Consider the following 19,793-nt stretch of genomic DNA (forward strand, 5'->3'; position numbering starts at 1 on the left):
GAACTGTCTGTTAACCAAATGTTTCAGGAAATTATGAGAGGTCAAAATGAGTTGAAAAAAGAGGTGACAGATCTCAAAGATGAACTCAGAGCTGTACAACATCATATATCAGAAAACAAACAAAGGATTGGGGTGTTGGAGGAGGGGGCAGCTGGACTGGGGAAAGAGGTTAAGGCGGTGCGGAAGGGAAATTTAGAACTAGAAAACTTTATGGCAAAAATAGAACTTGAAAGAATGTAATTTTTTCTCTGATTCCAGAACCTACCAGAAACAGAAAATGAAGATCTTAAGGATATTATGAGTACAATTTTAGCAGAATATATTAAGAGAAATAAAGAACAGTTGTTGTGGGATATGGATCTGGTTTACAGGATTAATTCAGCATATGCTAGAACACACAATGTTCCAAGGGAGGTACATGTTAAGTTTCTTAGGAGGACCACGAGGGATGAGATGCTAGGGGCCCAAAGGGAGAGACCATTAAAATATAAAGATAAAGAAATTACCATTCTTAAGCAAATTCCGAAAAAAATAAGGGAAAAAAGGAGGAAGTATTCCTCCTTATCAAAGAAATTATACAATAAAGGAGTTTGGTTTAGATGATTATTGCCAGAGGAAATGTTGATTTTTTTGGGAGGGAAATAGAATTAGAATTAACACAGTAGAGGAGGCAGAAGCCTTCATTAAAAAACATAGTTCTCTCCTAGAGGATGAAAATAGGGGAGGTGGTGAAAAAGATAGTAATGTGCAAGATGTCAGGCCTGTAATTCTGTTCCTTTTAGGATCTTTGGCCTGCCACATATTTTAAATAATATAATAATATATATATATTCTTATGCTGTTTCATTGGTATAGTAGTTGGGAGGGGGGAATAGAAAGGAGTAGGATTGTGGAATGTATTGTTATGGATTTTCTTAGAAGCTCAAGGTTGTCTTTTGTCTCCGCACCTCGACACCTGGCCGGAAGCAGAGGGGTGTACATGCCAGCGTGGAAGATGACCATGTGATGAATTATGGGGTGTGGGGATAGATGATGAACTTTTAACTGGGTGAACCCACAGGATGTATGTTAGAGTTGAAATTTCACAGCATAATGCCAAAATGTCTGTCTTATTAAATTGGAGTTTTAAGGATAACTTTGCCTTGGACAATGATTTAATTCTGCATGATATTTGGAACGCTGACACAAGATATGAAAGGGGGGGGCTGTAGCTCCATCTGGGGACAGGGAGGAGGGAGCAATATTGAAAAGGCTCAGGTCACAAAAATAAATGTATTTGAAATACATGTAATTGTTGATATACTAGAAAGTGACAAAGAAAGGGATGATTGAACATATATGGCTGACATAATGTAAAATAAGATTTTGTCTATGCTTATCTTTTATACATTATTTTTAACATTGTAAAAATTGTGAGATTGGGGGGGATTTATACCACCGGCTCAGGAGCTGCCAAAATTTTCTATGTACCTTTCTTACCTTTCCCTATAAATGTTTAAAAACCAATATAACCAAAATATAGGAGAGAATAAAGGGAAAAATCTCCTAAAAGTGATGAAAGAATTATGGATGGCTGTTCTGTAGATCCAACAGTAAGAGATAGGTGTTGAGGCAGATAAAATACTTGGATTAAATAAGTATGATGTAAGGAGATACAAGATCCCAAAGGAGAAACATGAAAGATTTACCAAGTCAATGAGAGTTGACATTCTAAAAAGGGCAAGAGATGATAGATATAGAATATTTCTTAATATGGTGGCTATTTTATTAAGAGTTAGAAAAAAGAGGTAGAAAGTAGGAATTGGGAAAATAGTATTATGTATACTGATATATAATAGAATATATTATAACTACAATGTATACACAAATGTTAGAAATTGAAAGATTATGATTATGCATATTGAAATAGTATTATCATCATTAATATTGTTTATAAACATATTGACCCAGACAATACACTGTTCACTAAGAACTTATGGAGGTTAAAGAAAAAACTATAAATAAAATTATATATAAAAAGAAGTTTCCATATTTATTTTTTGCAATGTAAGTGCTAATTAAAAAAACAACAACTTGCAAATCAGGATGCAATATTTTAGGTTCCGGTTCCGGCTGCTGAGAGCGACGGGCGTGTTTCGCTCATCCTGTGCGCTCTTGGTGGGCCCACAGGGAGCCTTGTAGGAGCACCCTGCCGAGGGGGCGGCTAGCTGGGGGTCCCCTGTATCGGTGGCGGCCGCAAGGGGGCTCCTGGCATTGCCCTAGGTGCCAGGAGGCGAAAGGGGGTGCATGGGGAGCTTCCATGCTTCCACGCGCTTTCGCTTCGAGGCTGCTGGATGAATTTGACGATCTGAAGGCTGCAGCTGCGATGTGGTGAGATGGAAACGCTCCCCGACTCCCTCTTTGATTGTTTAATGAAGGATTGACAGCTTTTTAAAGACTTTTAATCGGTTCCTGGGAAGTGCGATTGGAGGGAGGGGGATTTCCCCCCCCCCTTGGATAAGCAGCTTTGGACTGCTCTCTGCCCTTGGAGAAGTGGGAGAGCTTTAGAATGAAACCACACTCATAGCAAGCAAGCAGATGAATACCCTGCTGCAATTGTGAAAGAGAAGTGATGATCTGTTCTTTTTGAAAACTTTGAAAACTTTTGGTTTGTTGCCTTCTGATCCCGTGCTGGCAAGGCAAGATGGCACACTTCCGCTCTCTTTATGCACCTTGAAATTTGACTCCACCCATAGAAATTGCTGGCATTTTGTCTTTGTTTCTGTGACACCCAGAAATATCTCTTGAGATACTGTACCCTGGACTTGGAACAATGGATTTTATTGTCTGGATTTGAACTATAGAAAAGGTCCCTTTTATTGTCTAGACTGCCTGCCTCGTGATCTCTCTTGGCTATCCCCTTTTCATAGTTTCCATTTTATCCTATGGACACAGACACCTCTGAGTTTCTCTTTACTAAAATGGCACCGAAAAGACCCCCACCTAGGAAACCAGGCTTTGCTGGCTCTGCTCCAACATCCTCAACGTCCAGCCCCAGTGGACAACAGACATTAACATCTCTACTACAAAAAGCCCCTGAGGAGGACCTAACCCAGCAGTTGCTTCAAAAGATCTTAAAGGGGCAGGAGAACTTGAAAAATAACTGAAAGAAATGAATGAACAGCTCAGAGAGAACCAAAACCGAATGGCTCAAAACTCACAGAGACTGGAACTTTTGGAGGAGGGGACGGCTGAGATGAGGGGGGAGGTGAGGGGGGTCCAGAGAGGAAACCAAGAACTTGAGAACCATCAGATAAAAATGGAATTTGAAAGGATGTCTTTTTTCCTTAGATTTCAAAATGTAATTGAGGCTGATGATGAAGATTTGAGGGAGATTATGACAAACTTACTCGCTGAATATATTAAAAAAGACAGACAGCAGTTGGGATGGGATATTGACCTGGTCTATAGAGTTAATTCAGCTTATGCTAGAACACACAATGTTCCAAGAGAGGTTCACATTAAATTTTTTAGAAAGACTGAGATGAGATTCTGAGTGCACAAAGGGGGCAAATGTTAAAATACGAGGATAGAGAGATAGTCATCCTGAAACAAATCCCAAAGAAAGTTAGAGATAAAAGAAAAAAATATTCGCTTTTAGCGAAGAAACTATTCGAGAAAGGGGTTTGGTTCCGGTGGCTGCTGCCAGAAGGCATACTGGTATTCTGGGAGGGCAGTAGAATCAGAATTAATACAACTATGGAGGCGGAGGCCTTCATGGAAAAAAACAAAGCTCTCCTAGATAAAGCTGATGACACTACACAAGACACGGGAGGTGCTGGAGTCTTGCTGGTGGGGGGGGGGAGAAGAGGCAACATCGAGAAAACTTAGATCACAAAAGTGAGTTAGAAAAATAATGCAATTGCTGATACAGGGAATTTTTTTCTGTTGGGTATAAAATAGATTGAAATTATTGGAAGATATAAGGTAAAAATATGCTGTCAAAAAATTGTTAAGTAGTATCTTACTTAATGTATTAACAAGTGAAAGTTATGAGAACCGGGGGGAGTGCCATTTCCTGCGTAATGTAGCTGTCATAATTTGTAACTTTACCCATTACCCTTCTTCCTAAAAATTTTGTAAAACCAATAAAAAATTTTGTTCAAAAAAAAAAAAGGATGCAATATTTTACACTGATGCCAGATGCTGATTACTGTATGAAAATTATGTGTTTAATAATTAAATTTGTTTGTTGCCTATTTCATTATGAGGTGACTCTGGGCAGATTACAACATTAAATAATAAAAAATACAACAACATGTATACATTAGGAATAAAACATTAAAAAGAATAAAATACTATACAAATGCAAATTATCATCTATAACTAAAAGATGGATGGGTCTGAATATACAACATTAATTCATCTGCCTCTGGTTTTACTATATTGCCTTAAGAAGCATTATTGGGTTAAAAAGGTACATAAACATCCAATGAACAAGTTGCTAATCATATCCAGACCTAAAAATATTCTTCTTACCGGGTAATAGATCCCACTGATTCCAAGAAAGAACAGGAAGGAAGGATATGTTTCCAAGCTAAAAACACACAGATTTTAAAATATAGTTCATTAATGGGTTTTACTCATTCATGTCCAATTGAACATTAAACAAAACCTTACATATCCACAAAAAGAAAGCAGAATATTCTGCTATCCCTTGATACCTTTAGTTTGCCTGCAATCATAATAGTAAACGCAAGTAGATTCATCTTACAATTTATAATTTTGCTGTGGTTTTTTTTTTTTTTGCACAATATATTCTTGATCACTGTCTTCTCAAGCAGGTGCTCTGCAGTTGTCTAGAATTATATCCAAATGACCAATAGTAGCATTTCATGATGTCCAAACACAGAGCAAGCAACATGACAGTCTGCCCCATTTATGTCCTTAGGAGAAAAGGCATATCGTGAGTGCTGCATCAAAGTAACCAATATAGATTTCAGGCATCCACAATTCCTCTATGTGCAGTGTTACTCAGATGTCTCCTAGGCACCAAATCTGAAAGAAACCAGGAACGAGCACAATCCAATACAGACTACTTACGTGTTCTGGTGCGCCCTCTGGATACAGTTAAAGATATGTCCACTTTCAGGGTCTGTACTGTACATGGTTGGATACTATTGAGGGAAAAATTACATACATATATGATGTTTTATATATATATACGTATAGCTATATAAATAATATATACATTAACGCCGCTCTGAGTTCTTTGGAAGAAGGGTGGCATATAAATCCAATAAATCCAATCCAATCCAAAATTTACAGAATATTTTTTGGCATGTATTGAAAGCAGCTGCCTTTTTCTCTTACTCATACAGTGGACAGATAAATTGGAAAACATATAGACAAATTAAAAATTAAAAAATACATTAATACAGCAAAGAATGATTAATAAAAATAACATTTATAAATAATAAAATACTTTAATAAAGTAAAGTAACTGCATTACCATGCTTTTGCCCACTTTTGTTATGAAAGTAAAAGTTAGATATATGAGAAGCATAAGAATATCACAAACCATCTCCGAGATCCTTTTTGGGTCAGAAACTCTGCCCCGGGGGGGGCGAAGAAGGGCAATGTCTCATCAGACCCAGAGGGAGGCAACAGGTCCCTCGCAGATCAGAGATTTGCCTATGAATCGGGAGTCGGTTTGGCAGTTTGCAATACAGGTAACAAGATGTTGGCTTTTTGTCAAAGCAAATGAAACAGGAGGGTGTGGAAGAGATGAAAGTCCGGTACGAAAATTTATCTAACCCACAGCCATAAATCAAACCTAGAAAAGGCAAAGAAATCTTGAGAATATGAATAATATTGATAGTCAGATCGGGACTTTTTCAAAAAGAAAGAAAGAAAGGAAAATGGAGGGTTGAAACACCAGACCCCCCCCCCCCCAAAAAAAAAGCTATTTGCTTGAAACAATTTCGGACAGAAAAATAGAAAGCAGAGAAGTGACAAATCCACTCAATTATAAACTCTAAATTTGGTTTTGGATTTGAAATAGAAACCAAATATTTCATAGGATTTACTTTTACTTTGTTTGAATTTCTTCCAACTAATATAATCAAGAAAAAGCACTTCTTCTCACTGATAATGGATAACTTAACTTTGATTGTGCAGGAAGTTTTAATTAACCAACTGCCATAGATCAGAACTTGGAAAAGCAGGAGGCAAAAGAGAAACATACCCGATTTTGACTGTTTGCAAGCTTGTTCCAATTGATATATTTTGAGCAGCTATTAAGGGAAAGAATAATAACTCGAGCTGGGAAATACAATGGGTTTTTTCCCTCCCTTTCTTCTTTTTTCTGCAAAAGACTGAGATGGCCTCAGCTTCTCTTCTGGCTTCAAAGTAGATGAATTGACTAAATTTAAGGTGTACCAGAATCTCGGAATAAGACTTGTATAACTAACTGCAATTTTGGAACTGGACATTAAGGAAGAACCAAAGACCAAGTTGGCTCCCATTGCACTTTTCTACAGCAGCTGAATTAGATAAATTTAAGGTGGATTAGAACTCTGAAATAAGAATTGTATAACTAACTATAACTTTGGAACTGGACTTCATGGAAAATTGGGAGTTTGAAGAACTACGTGAAATTATAAAAAATATGCATAAATCATTAAAATCAAGCCTAAATAGAATTCTGAACCCAGGGAAGCAAATATCTAAAGAATAATTTAAAGAAGGGGTAGAAAGGCAAGACAACGAAGGGGTAGAAATGGAGGGAAACAAAAAGCAGACAAAAACTCCATAGGTCTTGGCAGTGGTATAGGGAAAACTGTAAAAAGAGGAGATGTCCCAACAAAAGGGAATAAAAAGAAGACAAAAGTGGTTTTGGAGAGCGGCATAAGGAAAATTCAAGTAGGAGATTATGCCCCAACAAAGAGAAATATAAAATATCCTTTTGAGGATGGCCTGGGGAAAATTGATGAGAGTGGATGTGTCAAAACAAAGAAAAGGAACAGAGAAGTGGGACAAAAGACTTACTAGGAAAAAATCAGACATCTAGATATGGGAAAATATAAAGCAAGATAAGGGTTTTATTCCTAAATATGACAATAAAATGGAGTTGCTAACTGGTTGAATATAATAATGGAAAGATAAACAAAGCCCAAAATATATGGAATATCAATAAATATGAAACTGATATGGGGAGGTTATAAAGCAGAGGTTTGTGATTCACTTTTATACATGATAATTAAACTGAGTTGCAAATTGACTGAAAATGACAATAGAAGGACAACTAAGCATGGGTTAAAACATATGAAACATGTATGTTTGTTTGTGTGTGTATGTGTGTTGTATTTGTGCTGATAAATAAATAAATATTTGGGCATACCAGGGGTTGTAACACACACACACACACACACACGACTTACTAGGAAAAAACCAGACAATTAAAAATTGTTATATGGGGAAATATAAAGCTGAGATAAAGGGTTTACTCCTAAATATGACAATAAAATTGTGTTGCTGATTGAATATGATAATGGAAAGATAATTAAATAAAGGTTAAAATATATGGAATATGGACAAATATGAAACTGATATAGGGAGATTGTAAAGCAGAGGTTTTTGATTCACTTTTGTACATAACAATTAAACTGAGTTGCTAATTGATTATGACAATGGAAGGACAATTGAATATGGGTTAAAATATACGAAATATGGACATATATAGAATTTCTAAGATGATGAATAAAGTGAGATGTTTACTGCTTATTATTCAATATAATAGATTAAGGGAATTGTAACGAACATTGAACAGCGAGGTTTGCCATTTATAGACAATTAAGGGTAATCTAATCCAAGATATGGAAAAATGGAGGGGGAACATGAAATATATCTACAATGGGAAACTATTGAGATTTAAAGACAGAATCACAAATTGGAGGCAAACCAAAATTATGTTGTTGGTGGTGGGAGGTTAAGAACACAATGACTATACATGTATACTTTTTTGTTCTATTTTTTTAAAAAAGGAGGAGAATATATGTTAAAATTAAATATGCATATTGAAAAGGAAGTATAAATACCATCAACACAAAATGAAGTTTGCTCAGAAGCTGAAATACACCAAATAAATGAGATGAAGAGTGGGAAGAAAAGGAGAGAGGTAAGGGAAGAAGAGAGGGATAGGAGAGAGGGCAAGGAGGGGGGAAGAGGAGAAGTGAGGAGTGGAAAGGGGAGAGAGGAGGAGAGAGGAAGGGGAAGTAGAGAAGGGAAGGATGACAGAGGGAAGAAAGAAGGTAGGGAGGGGGAGGAGAGAGGGAGAAGAAAGTGATGGATAAGGTACAAATATGGTGTATGGAGAGCAGAACAGCCAATAATTGTTTTTTGGGAGTTGATGGTAAGTTTAATTGATGTAAACATTTAATAATACAATACGATGCTGGCTATGTAATAGTATACATGTGGTTATATGTTATGAAAACGAAAAAATAAAAAACTTTACCAAAAAATATATATCACAGAACCGTAGAATTGTGAAGTTGAAAGCAATCAAAAATATCATCAGTCTAACGTTCTATAATGTGCAGGAAACCAATCAACTGTATTCATAAATGGGGGAAGATCAACATTCTCTTAGAAACCTCCAGAAATGGATAACTCACAATCTCCATTGATTAATTGTACAGATCTTGCCCCCCAGAAGTTTTTCCTTGTATAAAACCTAAATAGCTGCACTCACAATAATTATTTCTGGTTCTAACTTCTGTTCCAATGGAACATATTTTCTTATCATCTTTCCCATGGCACATTTTTACAAATCTGAATGCTGATATTAAATATCCTGTTTTTTTTGCCAACCTTTCTTCAAAATTTGATTACATAAATATTATTCAAATTCAACTGCTGTGACCTATGTATATGTGCACGTGTGCATGCACACACAGACACTGCTTCCCCCATGATGTTTTTGATTTCTCAACCATTATTTGTTTACTACTTACTACTGTAATGCTCTCTACATGGGGCTCCCCCTGAGATGCACCCGAAGGCTGCAGTTGGTTCAGAATGCGGCCGCGCGGGCAATTGTGGGAGTTACTAGGTACTCCCACGTAACACCTCTCCTGCGCGGGCTGCACTGGCTACCTGTGGCTTTTCGGGTGCGTTTCAAGGTGCTGACTATCATCTTTAAAGCGCTCCATGGCACAGGACCTAGGTATTTGCGGGATCGCATCCTGCCCCATACATCCCTTCGGCCGATCCGCTCTCACAGAGAGGGACTCCTCCGGGTGCCGTCCACTAGGCAGTGCCAGTGTAAGAATATGTGCATCATCCTAGGGTACAGAAATGAGAACATCCCATCTTTGGTCTAAAAACAGAACAGCTGAAGGTGTTCCAAATCTGGTACAGCTCCTTCATGACTAAGTAACAAATGTGAATTTGGCAGTCCAGGTATGATTTGCTAAGGGCAGAATACAGCTGCTTGTGTATTAGGCAGAACTCCCATAGTATAGAAGATAAGTTACCGTATTTTTTGGAGTATAAGATGCACTCCCCCCAAAAAGAGCCTGAAAATTATTAGTTTTTTCAAAGCTTTTTTTCAGCCCTAATGAGGTGCTAACATTAGTGCCTCATTAGGGCTGAAAAAAGCTTCTAAAGCACAGCTGATTGTCTGAGGGAGCAGCAATGAGAAAAGCAGGCAAAGCAGGAAGGAAAGATCGCTTCACTCGTTAGCACCTCATTAGGGCTGAAAAAAATCTTCAAATATTTTTACTGCAACATACTGTTGGAAAAATTTTCCGGTTCGTTCCAGCTGGGAGAAGCTGACGGCGAAAGATTTGAAGATAACAGGTTAAAGCAGGTTTTATTACAGAAAGGCAATACTGCAAAAGTGACCAGCGTTCCTGCCTTGCAAGATGGTTTTTGGGGTTCTGAGTTGTGGTTTTATCGTTTTTTCTACCCTGGGGCAATGCAAGTTGAAGGTTCCTTCTTTGGTTTCTGATGTCTGTCCAGAGTTTCCCTTTCTGCCTTAAGATGTACTTCTTTTGTCCAGTTTCTATTTTTGAGAAATAATCCTCTCAAGGGCAAGGCAGAGTGTTCCTGTGACTACTGATTTCTATTCTTTTGGGGATAACCCCTTTAAGGGCAAGGGAGGGATTTTTCCTATCCGCTATCTTGAATTTTCTCAATGGTTTTCTTCAGGCAAGTGCTGGGCTGGTTTGTTGATTCAGCTTTGTTACATTTTTACCAGGTGTGAAGTGTGTTTGGCTGAATGCCCTGACATCTAGTTAAGCTAATTAAGTGTTTCCCTGGCCGCGGAGCTTCTGGTGGCACCGTCGGCGTTGGAAGACGCTCCCTAGGGAACGCCAGCCCCGTGACTGAGTATAAGCTTCTAGAACAGCGTAAATCAGCTGTCTAGCGGCTTGAAAACTCCCCCCTCGGGAAAAGAGGGGAGGTGAGCAGACGGGCAATTTGGGTAGAGCTCCCCGGGATCCCCAGGTGCAATTCTGGGGCACGAAGGGTGAGAGCTCCCCAGAAGCCCGATAGAGCTCCTCATCCAGGACGCTTCTTCTTTTGCAGAAACGAAACGTCACGACCACCTCTGCTGTCAATGTTTACATTTACCTTTGAATGATACGTGGGCAGAGCAAAACAGGAGTGAATATAATTGTAAGTACAAACCTTAATTCCGATGAATATACTTCCTTCTGTGAAGACAAAGGGACTTAAAAAGAAGATGGCGCCTGAATAACAAAGGGTGTGTCGAAAGTGAAACTTAAAAAGGATAGCACTTGTTAACTGCCTGCTAACGATGTTAAAAGACTCAGGAGCTTAAGATCAAAGAAAATAGTATTAGTTAACAAATCTGGGAAATAGGTGGATTTTTTGGACTTAATAAACTGGCTGTTGAAAAGTTTGATTGAATATTTGGAAATGGCTTCAAAACAAACAAAACTAAGCGTTTCCAAGAGCGCTGGAAGATCCCCAGCCCAGACACAGAAATTACAATCTTTATTACCCCCAGTAGAAACACAAACTCTGACACTTGAGGCTCTTCAAAATGCATTAAAGGACCAAGCCGTTGTTTTGGAGGGAAAAATTTCAAATGCTTTTAAAGACGTATCTGATGAAATGTCTGGAATTAAGGATTTAATCCAAACCCATAATCAGCAATGTTCCCTCTAATTTTTTTTCAGTGTATGCGGAAAAGTATAGTGTTTGAGCGGCACATTTTCATGCCTGAGCACCTGATTTTTTTTTTAGGCATAATTGCCATCAGAGCAGATGTTGGGGGGGGGGGCAAGGAGGAAAAGGGTCCCCTCCCTCTCCTTCAGACCCCTAGGATGGAAGGAAGGGAAGGGAGGGAAGGGAAAGGAAATGGGAAAGAAGAAAAGGAAGGGGAAAAAGGAAAGGAAATGGAAATGGAAAAGAAGGAAAGGAAAAAGGATAGGAAATGGGAAAGAAGAAAGGAAAAGAAAAGAGAAAGGAAAGGGAAAGGGAAAGAAGGAAAGGAAATGGGAAAAAAGAAAGGAAAAGAGAAAGGAAAGGAAAAAGGAAAGGAAATGGAAAAGAAGGAAAGGAAAAAGGAAAGGAAATGGAAAAGAAGAAAGGAAAGGATGAAGAAGGGAGGGAAAGGGAAGGGAAAAGAAAAAAAGAAGGGAAAAGGAAATAAGGAAAGGAAAAGAGAAAGGAAGGAAAAAGGAAAGGAAATGGGAAAGGAAAAAGGAAAGGAGAAAGGAAAGGAAATGTAAAAGAGAAAGGAAAGGAGAAAGGAAGGAAATAGAAAAGGAAAGGAAAAAGGAAAGGAAATGGAAAAGAAGGAAAGGAAGTAGGAAAGGAAAGGAGAAAGGAAAGGAAAAGAGAAAGGAAAGGAAAACGAAAAGGAAGATAGGACAGAAATGGAAAGGAAAGAGTGGAAAGGATGGGTACTGCTCAAGAATCTCAAGATCCCGTGGATCCCTTCGGCTCAGACAGTCCAATTCCATGCTGGTTCCCTCTCTCCCCAAAGTGAAGGGATCACAGAAAGACTGCCCAGTCCAGAATGGGGCTTCAGATGACTCAATGCCTGAAAAACCCAGGATGTGCAGAGAAAAGCAGGCTACAACCAGCGAATCATGTTTTCCCAGGAACCAACGAAGCCCCAAAGGACCAATGGGAATTCTCCCTTCTGCAGTGTCATCTGTCTCCGGGCAGAGTCTTTTTTGATTTCACCAATCACAGATGGAAGAGAAAGTTCGGTGCAGAGAGAGAGAGAGAGAGAGAGAGAGAGAGAGAGAGAGAGAGAGAGAGAAGGGAGGGAGGGGGGATATTTTCAGTCATTTTAAGACATTAAAAAACACTGCGCTGCAGTTTGAAACTTCTGCCCGGCATTTTCTTGTTATTTGCACGGCCGCGCAGGGGTGCAGCTTAGAGGGAACATTGATAATCAGCAGATAAGAGAGGACATAGTGGACGCATTTAAGGGCTTACTTGGTTATGTAACATCTCTGGATGTGAAGATGGAAGAAATTAATCAGTCTAATATCAAGTTGGAAAATAAAGTTGAGGTGGCACAAAGTAAAATTGATAGATCAGAGGCAGAGGTTACAATGATACAATACAGAACAATGGAATTTGCTCTAAGAATAAGAGGTCTGAAAGAACAAAACCAAGAAGATCTGAGAGATATTTTTGCTGAAGCTTTCGCTCAATTAACTGGTGAACCAAAGGCAGAGTGTGCCTGGCAGATCGACAAAATGTACCCTGTCAATTCATGGATTGCTAGACAGAGACAACTACCAAGAGGCATTGTAATTTATTTTGTCACCAGGAAAACTGGGAATGGAATATTGCAAGCAACTTACAAAAATAAGTTACAAGTGGCAGGACAAGACATGATAGTACTGAAGGAAATTCCTCCAAAAATATTGAGATCCAGAAAGGATTACGCATTTTTAGTGGACAAACTTAGAAATCGCCAGATACAGTATAGATGGGAGGCCCCAGCCGGATTGGTGGTGAATTACCTAGGAGAAAGATATCGTCTTAATTCAGTTTGGAAAGCAAGAGATTTTTATAGCAATGTATTAAAGGCTGGATACCCTCCATCCCCAGGATCTAGAGGAAGAAAAGAAGCAGGCGAGACCAGGCAGCAAGATATTCAGGTACAAGCGGGACCTCAGGAGACAGAAGAAATTATGGAACAAAGACAAACTCAAGCGGCCACTAAACGCAAAGAGCAAGAATTAAAGATGCAGCAAGGCCAGAAATAATCCAAGAAATTACAAATACGAACACAGAAGCTGTGGGGGGAGCAAGACTGAAGGTGAAATCCCAGCAAGATTTCCAGGTAGCACTTAGAAAGCTTCAGGGAGCTGAAGATGACAATTAAATTTCTAACCTGGAACGTTAATGGTTTAATTTCACCACAAAAAAAGGAAAAAAAATATTTCACTCTCTGAAACAATTTAAAAATAATGTAATTTGTCTGCAAGAAACACATATTAGAACACAGGATCAGAAATACTTGATGAACGCAAGATTGGGACCATACTTTGTGGCATCTGCGCCAGAGAAGAAAAATGGTATAGTTATATACTTAAGAAAAGATTTAAAGGCTGAATTAATTAATTAAGATCCTCAAGGAAGATATATTGCAAATGAACTACTAATAGAAGGAAAGAAAACACTCTTAACAGGAGTATATGCTCCTAATCAACAACAAGAAAATTTTACAGGTTGCTTCATACTAAATTAACACAATGGGATTATAGATCGTGTATACTATTGGGTGACTGGAACAGAGTACTGGACACCATCAAAGACAAGAAGAGACACCTGAAAAATAGTCAAACACGAACAAGATTGCCTAAATCCTTTTTCGAGCTGATGGATGATATGGAATTGAGATATATTTGGAGAGAACGGAATGTTAAAGAACGGGACTTTACATTTTTTTCCGATAGGCATCAATCCTTTTCCAGAACTGACTTCATACTACCGTATTTTTCGCCCTATAGGACGCTCCGGAATACAAGACGCACCCAATTTTAAAGGAGGAAAATCTAGACAAAAAAGATTATGAACCAAATACTATAGTAAAATATTTTATATCAACTGTATAAAGTTAACAGCAGTTTAAGAACAATTTTATGTCAACCATGTAACATATTAAGAACTATCTTTACTCTCATTAACAGTCAGAGCAAGAAACAGCAAGAAATCCAGAAATGAAAGAACTGTCAATATTACCAATATGTTCTTCATTTCCCCTCCCCACTTATATTTCATCTGGTGCTCTCTTATCCAGCCATATTTCATCTAGTGGTCTCATAACCCCTCATATCTCATCTGGTGGTCTCTAACCCCCTCATATGCATCTGGTTTGAGTGAATGCTGCTGGAAAGGAGATTGTAAAAACTCATGAATGAAACTCATTTAACAATGCTCTTGCTTAGCAACCAAAACTTTGGGCTCAATTGTGATCATAAGTTCTCTTCCTTTTTCTTTCTTTCTTTCTTTCTTTCTTTCTTTCTCTTTCTTTCTTTCTTTCTTTCTTTCTTTCTTTTTCTTCCTTCCTTCCTTCTTCCTTGTGTCTCCCTCTCCCTCTTTCTTTCCTTTCTTCCTTCCTTTCTTTCCTTCCTTGTGTCTCTCTCTCTCTCTCCAACGTTCTTTCTTTCTCTTTCTATCTTTGTCTCTCTCTCTCCCTTCCTTCCTTTCTCTCTTACTCTTTCTTTCTCACTCTCCCCCCCTCTCACACACACACATACGTACCTTCCAGTTGGCAAAAATTTCTGTTTTGCCAGCTGGGAGGCTGGCAAAGAAGCCTCGTTTTCCCTGCCGCCCGTGGCACTTCACTTGCTGCAACTCGGACAATGGGGAGGTGGGCGTAGCGCTGTCCAGGTTGCAGCAAGAAGAAGGATCGGCTGCGAGAATCCGGCAGAGCAGCGTGCGGAGCCGCGCGGAGACGGGCTCTGCGCGCTGCTCTGCCGGTCTGCCGATCATCCGCTGACCCCTAAAGAAGAAGGATCGGCTGCGGGAGTCTGGCAGAGCAGCACGCAGAGCCCGTCTCTGCGCGGCTCCGCACGTTGCTCTGCCAGATTCCCGCAGCCGATCCTTCTTCTTTAGGGGTCAGCGGATGATCGGCAGACCGGCAGAGCAGCGCGCAGAGCCCGTCTCCGCGCGGCTCCTCACGCTGCTCTGCCGGATTCCTGCAGCCGATCCTTCTTCTTTAGGGGTCAGCGGATGATCGGCAGACCGGCAGAGCAGCGCGCAGAGCCCGTCTCCGCGCGGCTCCGCACGCTGCTCTGCCGGATTCCCGCAGCCGATCCTTCTTCTTTAGGGGTCAGCGGATGATCGGCAGACCGGCAGAGCAGCGCGCAGAGCCCGTCTCCCCGGGGGTTCCGCGCGGCTCCGCACGCTGCTCTGCCGGACTCCCGCAGCTGATCCTTCTTCTTGCTGCAACCCGGACAGCGCTACTCCCACCTCCCCATTGTCCGAGTTGCAGCAAGTGAAGTGCCACGGGCGGCAGGGAAAACGAGGCTTCTTTGCCAGCCTCCCAGCTGGCAAAACAGAATTTTTTGCCAACTGGAAGGTACGTATGTGTGTGTGAGAGGGGGGGGGAGAGTGAGAAAGAAAGAGTAAGAGAAAAAGGAAGGAAGGGAGAGAGAGAGACAAAGATAGAAAGAGAAAGAAAGAACGTTGGAGAGAGAGAAAAGGTCTTTGCTCCCTCTCTTTTGCAGCAAGCTCCGATGCAAAAAAACACCAAGGACTTGCGAGTGAGTGACAGGGGCGGAGCTTCCGGGTTCATTGACCAACCGCAGAAACCCACCACTGCCCAGGTGGCTACATTTGGCCTATAAGACTCACCCAGATTTTCACCCTCTTTTTGGGAGTAAAAAAGTGCGTCTTATAGGGCAAAAAATACGGTAATTACAAATGATTTCCTTTCTAGGGTGAAGAAGATGAAGATATGCCCGAGAACTCTAACAGATCATAATCCGGTTTGGATGGAATTGGAATATAGAGAGGGATCTAGGAGGTCTTGGAGGTTAAATGAAAATCTATTTTGATATGAGAGAAATGTTATAGAAGGTAAAAAACTATTGAAAGAATATTTTGCTTTTAACATGCATAAAGGGACATCGATGGAAATGGTTTGGGATGCAAGCAAAGCTTACATGAGAGGTGTCTTAATAAATTTGAACAATCTATATAGGCATAGACGGGGAAAAACGAAGGGAATTAGAAGAAGAGATAAAAAAGAATGAGCAGGTGTTAATATCTAACCCAGATGATAAGAAAACAAGAGAAGCAATTACTTTACTGGGAGGGCAGTTCAATATGTTGATGTCACATCAAGTAGCCACTAATCTGATATATGCTAAACATAGTACATAGTACCAGGTAGATGGTTAGCATACATGTTAAGGAAAAAACAAAAGTCTCGTATTATAGAGAAAGTAGAATACAAAGGCAGAGAAGTCTATCAACAGCACATGATTAAAAAGGCTTTCTCAGAATATTATACTAGATTGTACACTAGTACACTAGTATAAAATACAAGGTTTAGATATAGATAGATATTTGGAGAAAGAAAAAATACCTATAGTTACAGATGAACAAAGGGAAAGACTGAATCAACTTGTAAGCACGGAGGAAATTATCCTGGCAATTAAGCAGTTAAAAATTGGGAAGGTCCCAGGTACAGATGGGTTAACAGCGGTTTATTATAAAAAGTTACAATTAGAAATGGTAGAACCTCTTAAGTAATTATTTAATAAAATTCAAAGGGAAGGAAGGGTACCGCCATCTTGGAGAACAGCCTTTATTTCCCTGATTCCAAAAGAGGATCAGGATCACACTCAGCCAAAAAACTATAGGCCTATTTCATTACTTAATACAGATTATAAAATTTTTGCTAAAATATTAGCAAATAGGTTGATGTCAATTATACAACAAATGATTCATAATGATCAATCTGGTTTTATACAGGGGAGACAAATAAGAAGTAATGTAAGACAAATTGTTAATATATTGGAATATTTGGGGAAGAACAACCAAGTCCCCGCAGTGCTTTTATTCTTAGACGTGGAGAAAGCATTTGACCGAGTGAATTGGCAATTTCTAATAAAATTAATACAAAAGATGCAGTTTGGAGGAATTTCACACAATCTATTAAGGCAATATAGCAGAAACAGACAGCACAAATTATAGTTAATGGTAGTTCAACAGAATCCTTTAAAATTGAAAAAGGAACAAGATAAGAGTGTCCCCTGTCGCCATTATTGTTTATCTTAACCTTGGAGTTATTGTTGAATAGAATACGTGGGTCAGATGACCTACAGGGAATTAAGATTAGGCATTATGAATATAGAGTACGACCATTTGCGGATGACTTGGTTGTAACTTTAACCCAACTGGGGAAATCAGTTATAGGTTTAATGAACATAATGAATCAATATGGTCAAGTATCTGGGTTCAAAATAAATCTAGGAAAAACAAAGATGATAGTTAAAAATATGACTACAAATCAAAAAGAAGAATTAGAAAGAGTAACAGGATGCGAGATAGTAGAAAAGGTTAAATATTTAGGAGTTTACATTGCAACCTCAAATGGAAAATTATATAAGTATAATTATGAACCATTATGGCACAAAATACAGTTAGAGATGAATAAATGGAAAAAAATTACAATTGTCCTTGTTGGGAAGGATAGCAGCAGTAAAAATGAATGTTTTGCCTAAGTTTCTATTTCTCTTTCAAATGATACCAATACTTTAAAAAGATGAAAATTTGGAATGGCAGAAAGGTATTAATAACTTTATCTGGGCGGGGAAGAAACCAAGAATAAAACATAAAATAATGCAAGATATACGGGAAAGAAGAGGTTTGAAAATGCCCAATTTAAAATTATACTATGAAGCAGTAGTTTTATCAATAATTAGTGATTGGATTAATCCAGTGCTTCTCAATTATTTTCTGTCATGCCCCCCCCTAGGAAGAAGAAAACATTTCGCGCCCCCCGCGCGACTGTAAATAGTATCATTTGTCTATAAAATTGTTATAAGTACACCTCTGCATAACACTGTATCCTTATTAAACACCTCTTATTTTATACAATAAACATTTATCCATAAGTAATTCATCGCAATTCTGTGAGAAAATGATGAGAAATGCAGTAAATAGCTTATTTTTAAATTGGTGCTGTTCTGGGGACATAGATTGCAGGTGGCTTATCTGATAGTGATAGCTTTTCAATGACACTCTAGCAAGCCAGGCACAATATTTTAATCTATAAATTAGATTAGATAGAATATTTTTAACATTTCTCGGTTTTAATTTCTAACATACTACACATCAGTGATATAACCCACACACATCAAAGCTTTTTGGTGTCCTCAATCACTTTTTAAAAATCAAAGAGACCCCCAGGCTAAAACCTTTGAGAACCGATCTAGTCCTATAATATGTAGAGACCCCAGTGGAAAAGCTGCCTCATATTTCTGTTTCCCAGAAGCAAAGCCTTCCTCTGAGCGAGAGGCAACCACCCAGGCATGGCCCTCCTGGAAGAGAGGATGTGCCTTCGGCCAGAGGAAAAGCGAGGGTCGGGCCAGGCAGAAGCCAAACTGGGCACAGAGGCTGAGCAGGCAGGAGCCATGCTGCCTCTCCCTCTTCTTGCATGCTATCGAGATCCGCAGCCCTGCCGATCCCTGCAAAGGAGAGCACAACGTTGTTGCACCGGCACTAATTCGGCGGGGCTCGTCCCCGAAGCGCCAGGGTTGCTCCAGCGGCGCGGCCCCCGGGGACGCTACCTTTGCCTGCACCCGTCACCAAAGCGCGGTGGCCAAAGAAGTGCTCCATCTTCCGCGGCGGCTGAACTTCCAATCGGCGCTGGAGGCAGCACTGGAAGGGAAGAGGCGGCTCGTGTCGACAGTGTTTGCCGAGGTCAAACGAGCCCCCCTTTATGGAGCCTCGCGCCCCCCCTGGGGGGCGCGCCCCACTATTTGAGAAGCACTGGATTAATCTAACAGAGGATAGAATACTGAATATTGAGGGATATGATTTGGTATATGGTTGGCACGCTTATTTAATATATGATAAGAAGGTGGATAAGATTTTTAAAAGCCATATATTAAGGAATGCCCTATTGCGTGTCTGGAAAAAATACCAATATAGGCTAAATGATAAGATACCTATGTGGGTAGTACCCAGACACACGATAGAGAATATAAGTATAGAACAAAAACAGGATATAATTACATATAGAGAACTTCTTAATATAGAAAGAGGTGTACTATAATTAAAGCCTTTGAGTGTATTAAGAGAGGAAAGGGTAACTCAAACCTGGTTTCAGTATGGACAGTTGCAAGCTAGATGGAAAAAAGACCAGACAATTGGTATCACGCAAAATGAGGATAGTTTGGTAAAACAAATTAGGGACCAGAGTCAAATGCATATAAAAAGGTTGTATAATATACTGATAGAAATAAATTCTGAAACAGAGTTAGTTAAAGACTGTATGATAAAATGGGCACAAAATTTCGAAGAGCCAATAATGATGGAAACATGGGAAAAGATTTGGGTAAGAAATGTAAAATTTACGCAAGTTCAGAACTTGAGAGAGAATTTTTATAAGATGTTGAATAGATGGCATTTAGATCCTAAAAAGTTAGCTTGTGTATCCGAATTTACAACCTAAATGTTGGAGATGTGATTGTGCTGACGCTACGTATTACCATAGATGGTGGACTTGCAAAAAAGTTAAAGCATTTTGGATAAAAATATGGTGGGTTATTCAAAATATACTTAAAAAGAGGATA

The 19,793-nt window shown here is 39.3% G+C and overlaps 1 protein-coding gene across 3 annotated transcripts in view; it reads right to left on the reverse strand.

Annotated features, from left to right (window-relative positions):
* Positions 1-19,793, reverse strand: part of MGST3 (microsomal glutathione S-transferase 3) — a 44,946-nt gene that overhangs the window by 15,235 nt on the left and 9,918 nt on the right. For all 3 annotated transcript variants that reach the window (XM_081946445.1, XM_081946446.1, XM_081946447.1), the window contains exons 3-4: positions 5,083-5,156; positions 4,519-4,576 (exon numbers count right to left, since the gene is read on the reverse strand). In XM_081946445.1, the coding sequence (XP_081802571.1) occupies positions 4,519-4,576; positions 5,083-5,156 (132 nt within the window). The remainder of the gene's footprint in view (positions 1-4,518; positions 4,577-5,082; positions 5,157-19,793) is intronic.

The sequence above is a fragment of the Natrix helvetica genome (assembly GCF_964273705.1).
Source record: "Natrix helvetica genome assembly, chromosome: 3".
In the NCBI taxonomy this organism is placed as follows: domain Eukaryota; kingdom Metazoa; phylum Chordata; class Lepidosauria; order Squamata; family Natricidae; genus Natrix; species Natrix helvetica.